This window comes from Hyalella azteca, unplaced genomic scaffold (genome assembly GCF_000764305.2).
Source record: "Hyalella azteca isolate HAZT.00-mixed unplaced genomic scaffold, Hazt_2.0.2 contig10327, whole genome shotgun sequence".
Lineage (NCBI taxonomy): Eukaryota > Metazoa > Arthropoda > Malacostraca > Amphipoda > Hyalellidae > Hyalella > Hyalella azteca.
This window is the reverse complement of record NW_025940371.1, coordinates 34,955-44,792: the sequence shown is the minus strand read 5'-3', so window position 1 is coordinate 44,792 and position 9,838 is coordinate 34,955. Positions and strand designations below refer to the sequence as shown.

The 9,838-nt window shown below is 38.7% G+C and overlaps 1 protein-coding gene across 1 annotated transcript in view; it reads right to left on the bottom strand.

The window, feature by feature from the left end:
• Positions 1-92: 92 nt before the first annotated feature.
• The window catches only part of LOC108673492 (atrial natriuretic peptide-converting enzyme), a gene marked incomplete at its 3' end in the record, with an annotated part of 42,945 nt that continues 33,199 nt past the window's right edge, over positions 93-9,838 (bottom strand). The window contains exons 5-12 of the mRNA XM_018161334.2: positions 9,043-9,153; positions 8,483-8,587; positions 7,457-7,597; positions 6,602-6,675; positions 5,211-5,397; positions 4,765-4,973; positions 1,061-1,136; positions 93-338 (exon numbers count right to left, since the gene is read on the bottom strand). Of these exons, the coding sequence (XP_018016823.1) occupies positions 93-338; positions 1,061-1,136; positions 4,765-4,973; positions 5,211-5,397; positions 6,602-6,675; positions 7,457-7,597; positions 8,483-8,587; positions 9,043-9,153 (1,149 nt within the window). The remainder of the gene's footprint in view (positions 339-1,060; positions 1,137-4,764; positions 4,974-5,210; positions 5,398-6,601; positions 6,676-7,456; positions 7,598-8,482; positions 8,588-9,042; positions 9,154-9,838) is intronic.

The following is a 9,838-nucleotide window of genomic DNA, read 5'->3' as shown; positions in this document are numbered from 1 at the left end:
CGCCATTGCACCGCGCGGAGAGTGGGAGGCAAAGGGCGCCGCGCTCCTCTGCACTAGTACAGCTGGCACCGCTGCACCCGGCACCGCTGTACCTGGCACCACTGCAGCTGGCACCGCTGCACCTGGCACTAGTACAGCTGGCACCGCTGCACCCGGCACCGCTGTACCTGGCACCACTGCAGCTGGCACCGCTGCACCTGGCACTAGTACAGCTGGCACGACCGCGGTCTGCGACGGCGGTTCGTCCTCTCCGTCGTCGCGCTCTGAGGCGCCATTGCACCGCGCGGAGAGTGGGAGGCAAAGGGCGCCGCACTGCAGCTCCTCTGCGGTGCAGGATACTGCAATAGTAAAAAGGAATTTAGAATGGAACGAATTGCTATTCGTCATCATAGTCGTACTCAGAAAGTGGAATGATACTTCTTAATTTTTTGGTAAGACGAAATTATCAATGATTCTCAAATAATGGAGCAAAGAGGTTCATTAGCAGCATTTTACTCACGTAAGCAAAATACAAAATTAAGCGTGGTATGGTGCCAGTTATGCGTTCATAAGGTTATTCATTAGAATGGTAATAATGCAAGGATGCATTTAACTCTTCAGAGGTGCATCATAAGTTGCTCAAACGAGTTTACCGAGAGCGTCGGGATCATTTCTGCGTCGGATTAACCCTCCAAGCTACGTTTATCTGCATCCCGGTTCTACGTGCTAACTGTGGGACCCTGCAAACTACACTAACCGTTAATAAACTCAGACTACACCCGATTAATCAGAGCGCGATTATGCAAAGTCAATGTTAAAATAAGTGTCCTTGATAGGTTGCTGATCTTTTATTCATTCATTTATTATTTTAATCTTTCTATTCATATTATTATCACGAATAATAAGCTGCAAAAAACTTAAATATTAGAAAATGCTTCTAGCCTGAGTTTATTAAAAATAAGTTTAGCCTGAGTGCTAAACTTATGTAGGAAATTAAATTAGAACTAGAGATACTAAAAAATTAAAGGAAATCACCCCAAAAGAAGAGATAAAGATTGGTGTAGTCCGCGATGTCTCTGACCTGCTGGTTCTGTCGTGACGGCTGTCGCCATAGCAGCAGAACATGCGCGGTTGTCATCAGCGGTGCAGCTTTGTACCTGCGAGTCACGAGACGTTTGTATTACCACAACTGAACATATGATACCAATTTAAAAGGACCACATAAGATACTAATTCAAAAGGAAAATATATACGAATTCATTCCCTGAGGCAAAAATCGTTGCAGAAAAAAATTGAGATTTGGTTGATGAATTCCAAAATACAGCAGTCATGTTTATCGAGTTGAACTCATATTGAGTTGAACTCGTATCGAGTTGAACTCATATCGATTTGAAAACATAAAGTTGAACACACATCAAGATGAACTCACATCAAGTTGAATACGCAGCAGTTGAGCACAAACACATGCTAAAATCTAGTTATTTAAGTTATTTTATTTCAATAAAATGACATGATTAACAAAAAAACAAAAAAGATTTAAAAAACGCTACAGAAACATGCATGGAACGAGATTCATACGAAGATGTTAAATAAGTGTAGAGCTTTTAATTGAACCTCTTACCAAAACGGTTGAAGAAACTAAACAATTAAGGTTCGCTCATAAAGATGCTCGTAGTTAGATGTAAACAATCAATCATGCATGAAGATTGGCTACAGGTTCTCCAGACTCTAAAAATATTGCTGGTCCTGTAGCCACGACATTTTAAAGTCATGCAATCAAACCTGGATCTGTGTACGATAAAACGTACGGCATAAAATTTGAAGGAGAGAATGATAAAGTGTGAGATAAAATCGTAGACATTCAAATTAATGATTGATGAATGGGGATGATGTTCTTAACGGAGCTGTTCGGTTATGGGAGCTACTAGCAAAACAAAGCCCTGAAAACTGTGAAGAAAAAGATGTCAGAAATTACCTGCGAATTATGACACAGACTGAGGCTCATTTCCGGTCGGGTGGGACAAAGAAAAAAACAGAGGACTTAAATACTACAAATTCATCAATCTACTGAATAAAGCAACGTAGAAGGGAAAATATTGTCATGAAATTGCTATAATTAGATCTGTAAGTCCTTCAAATAGGGGATCACACCTCAGGACCAAGGACAGGTATTTCAAAATCTGGTTCAAAACTTTCATTATCATGTAAGGAATAATTGTTGTACCTTCTACCGCTAATGATATTTTCGCAGGATATCATTTATTATTCGGCTCTCTGCATGTTGGAAACACAGGAGTCTGACGAATTGCAAGTACTCCCACATGAACTTCATAAACGAAATTCATTAAGTGATCATGATGTTAAACGTCAACAATTTGTGTTGAAAAATTGAATCACAAAGCAAAGTTATTAGCGGCAGAATGAGTGCCATTTATACACACTTTACAACTGCAATAAAATGGGGTAAAATGAATTTCATGAACTCTCATTGGAAGGGACTGTATATGTATCATTCTACCCCAAATATTGATGAACCAAATAATAAATTTCATTTGGAATTTTTGAGCGATATAAGCGTAATAACAATCCCGACCGGATGTTACGAGGTGGAGTGCATAAATAAGTACATTAAAATATACTCGAGGAATTGACTGATATTAAGGCAAATACCAATAAGATCAAATATGCTGTAGCTACTCACTATCCTCAATTAAAAGTGAATTTGAACAAACACAACAGCTTGCATATTCTGTTTGGGTTTGGCGCCGGAATCTTGGAAGGTGAGGGAGTACATGCAAGTACGAATATAGTGAATATAATGTTAAACTTGTTCAATGCTGTTAGGAAATGGATACAGCGTAATGATGATATATTTATACAATAATTGAATACTTTTTCCTTAACGTCCTCCCGTGGCATAAAAATATACAGTATTCTAGCCAACCAGTTTATCTGTCCGTAGATAAACTTCAACTTTATACTTAATCTCCTAATCAGTTTGCAGTTGAAAATAGAATTATTTTAAATAGCCGAGATGAATAAAAAAACAGTTAGATTGCACTTATGATCAAGAAATGTAGATTATTTTTAGCAAAATTAATTATTAAAATAGAGAGCACAGAATGGAACGGAACTGTTCAAATTGATAAACCAACTGAAAAAAAGAAACTCATGATTATAGGCCTCAAATAGAAACTGATTTAAATGGTGAACTTATAATAACAGCAAGATTATCAATCAGAATCAATATCAGTTTCCACTACCATCTCAAAGTAGTCTGTACATCAAACGAAAGAGGATTGTTGTAATTGATGATGATGAAATTCCGAAGATGACATATAAATATAAATAATAACAGAATGGTGAATTTATTCGACCGAGTATCTTATAGATTAGAATAAGAAACGCGGAAATTGAGGGCTGTAGTTATACTGGTACTGCAACAACTGTATAAGGTTGACAACGTATCAGCAAAGCCGCAGAGAAAATATGATGTTCTTTTAAAGTCTCGATGGGTGCTGAGAAAAAAAACTTGATGCCCGAATTGATGAAAGTAGCGATTGTTTAGGAGCCGCTGATGTTCAATTCAGTGCCAAAATTTCACCCGAACATTTTTTTTATATTAAGTGAAAATCATGACAAATTAATTCATAGAATCAATGACAACTTAACCTCGAGGAGAGATGACGATGCTTTATACCCCGTCTGAGGCAAGTGATAAGATCCGAATAATCAAGAAAAAGTTCTCGGTGTGGAGATTACTTTCAAACGATTAATTTGAAGATTGTCAGCTTAAAAACTTTCCGATGAATATAAGGTTACATTGTATCGCCATAAACCAAATAAAATTCGATCATCGATTGCATATATCAATCGACAATTAGAATACATAATTGTTGGACTTTGAATTAGAATAAACGTTGGACTTTGAAACCAAAATCAGGAACAAAAAGACCACGTTATATCATCTTTACACTTCAAACTGCTAGAGATAATTCAACAGATTTCAAATACACTGATTTAGTAGTATTAAAAGATGCATTTTTAATGCATTGATAAAAGATGCATTGATGACTAAATGAAAGGTATCCTGGGCAAAACTTGACTTAGAACTGCCGATGAAGCTGGTTTCTGAAACTTCTGCTCATTGCAGAAACGCTGAACTTTTGGGCTATTTTATTCGCTTTAAAATTCTCGAAAACTAGTCAAAATGGATACATCGATTGCGATATGCTCTCTGCAGAGCTTTAATAAATGTGTTATGAAACTTATAATGCTAGTCATACATTTTTGTTGATCAATAAGGACGAGCACATTTGCACTGAAAATTATTTAAAATTTTTGAATGAATCATGCGGTGGAAGTATCTCAAGTAATGCATACTCTGGTTAATTCATGCTGATTAGCTCGGTAACGGTGCTGGATTGGAAGTGCAACAAGTCGGGTAAATTGGGCGGACAGATTGTGGCCAGTATGCTCTTGTGCGTAATTCCTTTACTACATATACACGTAAATTTATATGAATATCCTGGGGGAGCTTGAATATCTTTCCTCGTAAGCAATAATTACAAGACAATCAGCAGAAAAAGAAACAGTCACAAAAACCTTTTTCCTCGAGCGATTGAAATGTAATGGCGAAAACTGCCCTTATTGGTATTTAGTAATTTCAGGTCCATTTAAATATTTTTATGATTTTTCATTTACTATCCCATTGCCCCGGCGCAGTATCACAGTGATGCTCTGTCGCCTTTTTCCTAGTACGCAGTTCCTTACACTGAGCCTGACCTCAATGTTGTACGTGCGTTCAGGTTGTAGTTCCTTGATGGTGTGGCAGAAGTGGGCTGCGCTGTCGCTGCACTCAGACGCCTGGACGTAATAAGTGACCGTGACGCGGTAGCCGCTGATGGCGGCCATGGGAGGACAAGGTTTCCTCCACCGCAGGCTGATGGAAGTGGACGTCGTGGAAGAGGTCAACTCCTCCACGGGCCAAGAAACTGATGATAACCATGGAATGTTTGAATTAGAAGAGGTGTCATGAAGTTTTGAGCGCACTCTTGCTATATGCTTTGCTTACAAAATAACTTTCAGAGACAAAAAAATAACATATTTAATAGAGTTGTATGAAGTAAATTATTACGGCGTCATATTCATTTGTGACAGCTAGTGAGTAATTTAGAGCTTATAGCTATGGAGTCTCAATTATAGCAGTAAAGAGAGGCAGTCTCGCTCACCTTCCTCCGGTAGGGTCTCAAACACTTCACACTTCTTGTTCTGTCTGCCCTCGTTGTAAGCGTACACGCACACCTCGTACTCAGTGTACGCCTGCAGCTGCGTCAGTTGTAATTCAGTTGCGCCCAGATTGTGAAAATGTTGAACAGCGTCAGGGTTCTTTGGGGCACAATCTTCTCTTGATTTCATCTGCGTGAAGTATTCATAAATTATGAATGTTGAAAAATGTAGCAGTTCATGAATTCCTCGAAGTAACATGTAGTTTTTACAAATTAGGAGGAGCTGAGTATAAATGAGATTCGTGACCAGACATTCGTGGTATATGATTTTGATCGTAAATTGTACTATCTATTGCGTAAGGTGTAATGTTCCGGAGGGCTGAATCGAACAAATTTTCATAATATAACTATTCTGAATTTATGAATTTATATCACTAGTTTGCTTAAATCGCAAATTAACTAAGAATTTAAAAGCAAAGAAAATTCCACAAAAATTCATATCTTTATATAAAACGTTTCGGAGACCAGCTCCATCGTCAGTTTTTATTACATTTTTCTTATTTTTAACTGTAAAGTGTTGTTTTATCATTTTTAAACGAAAAATATGCAATTGTGGTAAAGGGACCAAGGGTGGGCGCCTAGCCCCAAGCCCATGGGCCGATTGCCCCAGGGGTGGGGCAATGGGTATACCAATAATAGGTATATATGTTTGTGTTAGTTCAACCGAGAAAATCTTTACATATCAACTTCATTGGCCCATTGTGACACTTTTTACAAAATAGTGTTTCATTAAAAATTTAATAAGTCTATAGGCGTTTAATTCACATCATTCATTCCTCATTAGTTTTACCTTTAAACAAAACAAAGAACCGCCTCGTATCAATTAAAACTTCATCAAAAATTTAATTTAAAAAAATATAACTGCGCAGAGAGCGCATTTTCTCGTCGACGAAAACGTGGTCACGGACGGACGGACAGACAGACAGACGGACATGGCGAGCACAATAGTGCATTTTTTCATAAATGAGAAAATGCGCTAAAAGTTTGTGTGGGGGGGGAGAGAGCGCTGCCCCATGTTGCCCTACTTGTGAGCGTATGAAGGCTCTGTTATCCTGTAATCAGTAATGCATTACTCAGTGCTACAGTTCTCATGACCGAGGCTGTGAGTGCATGAAGCATTCTAAACCCTCTTACTTTGACAATGACAGTGAACGCCAGTTCATTGTCAAATGGCAGCGTCAATTGTCAAATGACAGTGACTGTGAACGCCAGTGAACAGTCATTTGATCAGTATTAACTAAACTAGTGATATGACTTCCTCGTGTTCATATTCAAAGGTCATGAAAAAATATTCTTTAAGTGATTCTATTTAAATTCTTGATTTGTATTCAAACGATCAAACTGCAGTCGTGCACAAGCACGAAGCGGTCGAGTCGGCGCATGCCGATGACAAAGATTGCCAAACCATCTGATGGAGATTTTTTATTCTATTGTGACGGTACGTTTTGCAACAGATTATCTATAAAACGAAACGAGAGGGCAAATCAGTAAAAAAGCAAGACCTAACATCTAATTAAACTGAAGTCAACGTAGTCGGTACTACAGACCATAGAATGGTCGGAATTAATCATTTAAAATTGTGTATTGTTGAATCGAAACACAAGTTCCTAACACAGAATATATATATATATATACATAACATTAGCAGACGACAGTATTTAAATACCTGTCAGACGACACCCACATAAATAAGGAACAACGCAAATATAACATGCCACCCAACAAATGGTGATTTATAATTAAATTTCACATAAATGGCTCATCAGGGCTAACACTAATAAGTTCAAATCTTCCACATCGAAGGTGCAAACTATCTGAAATATTATTTAACAACACTCACTACAGTTGCACAAACAAAGAAGCAGGTTTAGGATAAAACTTCATATCATTCGGTTATAGGTCCCAGATAACAGCAAGCAAAACACGCTTAGAACGTAGTTTGTCGAGACGGTGAGACCGAGTTTGGTTACATCGGACAATGGCGAGCTTGTCGCGAGTTGAATTCGTAAATAAATAAGGTAAAAGTTACAATTCGCGAGGTAAAGTCGTAAAATGATAAAATTCAAATATTGGGAGAAAAACGGCGTGTAAATATGCGGATAACATTAGGTTAATAACGGAAGTGCGCATAAATGTGAGTAGAGTTGGGAGGGAAGTTAGTCAGTCAGAATGTCCGTAGAGTTACTCACGTCGCCAGTTAGCACAGCCGTACTCGTCGCTGTTGTCGCCACTGTAGGCGCCGCAGTCGTTGCGACGACCGTTGCATCTCCGCGCCCCGTCTATGCAGAGGCCGGTGTAGGCGCACTTGAACTGATCAGAGCGGCACACGCCTGTAATCACAAGTAATTAGGTAGGTTGTGTTAAAACCATAATTGATAAGGTCTCAGCCGGAAGATAAATCTTTGCAGATCACGAAATAATCTTTTGTTATACCGACATGTATTTTATGCTATGTTATTATAATTGAAAAGGGGTGAACACGGGAGATAAATCTTTGTAGATCACGAAATTATCTTTTGTTATACCGACAAGTATTTTGAGCTATGTTCCTTACTATGTTCTGCCTTTTACGGAAGTTCAGTTCAATTATGTTCTATAATCAGGGTTTCTGAAACAACTTTGTAATGGTCTTGGATTTGCATTACCTGATGTTAAATTAATGCTCATTCTACAATTCCAACTGAGTTTACTGCACATGTAGTACTTTCGTAAGTGGAATTTTTGCACCTGATGAAAATCGAATGAACTTTGAATAATTAGGGAGAGGCGAGTGATTCATTAGCCGGGCTAGAGCTGAAGGTGCTCGGGGGGTGCTCGGGGTAGGATTGATCAATGTATATTCAATATACAATTAATGAATATTCAATGTTTTATTTATTACGATTGATTGATTTAATTGATTGCGTCGTCACTATGACGCAATAAGTGACCTCCATGTCCAAATTAGAGACACAATACGTGACTCAATGACGTAACCTCCATGAGTCAACAAGTGACACAATATGTGACACTTGTTAACTCTAATCTAATATTCATATGTTTGTGCGACTCTGTCAGCATAAATTAATATAAATGTTCCTTAGAGCTAATTTTATTTGAACCTCGGCACGCAAGATCATTACACACACATGGCCATCATATTTATTTGATACCTACGCCGATTCATTATGTGCCGACACACATTTACTGACTCATTACATCAGCCGTGTACTCACAATGCTTCTCATCACTCCAGTCCCCGCAGTTGTTCCTGCTGTCGCATTCATTACGCTTGTGGATGCATCTGCCGTCGCCACACACGAAGTGGTCACCTGTGCAGCCTGCGATAAATCAAAGAAGCCGTGAATTTCGGGCTAACTAATTAATATAACTAACTAATTTTATGCAGGGTGATTGGGTTTCCTGAACGCGAGGCGAGGAAGAACGTATATGGTGTGAGAATGTGTTGTATGTGTTGTTTATAACATCGCTTCAGAATTGGTGGAAAAGTCTCAGTATAAAATGGGTTCAACGGGCCCAAAACTTCATGGGGAAAGAAAATTTCGGCCCCAGACGGTGTTAAACTCGATAACTCGGTTTTAGTCAAAGCATGCTTGCGCAACATTGAAAATAATTCTATAGTGTAACGTTATTATTGAATGCAGACGATGAATAATTCATTTATATTCAAGAAAATAACTGAAAAAATATTAAGAGCAGAAGCAGATACTGATATTAACTTGACATAAAAGACAATAGGGTTGCGCGGAAGCGCTCGACTCATCAGTCAACTCACAGTCGCGCTCGTCGCTGTCGTCGCCACAGTTGAAGACTCCGTCGCACCGCAACTCCTCGTCTATGCAGCGAAAGGTTTCGGGGCACTTGAACTGATCAGAGCGGCACGCGCCTGCAATCCCAAATAAAGCGTTAAACTATTTTCAGATCCCAATTGAAAAAATTCTGATATGTGTGTTCATTTTTTCGTGGTCACCAAGTGATCACGGTAGTGATCACGGCAGGTACTTTCAAACATTGAGAAATGGACATAACTTCTTGAACTTAAGCCCAAGAAGATACGTCTAGCGTACGATCAGCGACTTTTGACACCTTCACAACTCTCGTACGACCGACTTAGCCGAGAGCGCTCTATCAAACCAGTGAAACCACGTTGCATATCAGCCAATCACAAGCTGGCTTACATCCTTGGTTTACGTTATGAGTCACATGACGCCATGATTCTGTGTTCAGTTATTTAAACATTTTTCGCTCTTATTAAAGAATTTTAGACGCTTTTAATCTAAAATTTCAATGACAAATGCCGTTTCTAGATACAAAAAGTAGTATTTAATGATTAATATGACATAATAGAATAGAATAGAAGTGTCGGCGTTGAAGAGTTAGGCCCATGGCCTGTTGCCGATTCTTGAACTTTTCGTGACTTGATTCACAAGGGATCCGGCCTTTGGAACCCGATCTTTCTATAGCTGACGATTGATTGAGATAGCTGCTGGACTTATTGCCTGGTCCGTAATTTGCTAGGCATTTTAAGACTGAACATATGCTCCTGCATCGCTTCGTCTAGTCTGTTTTTG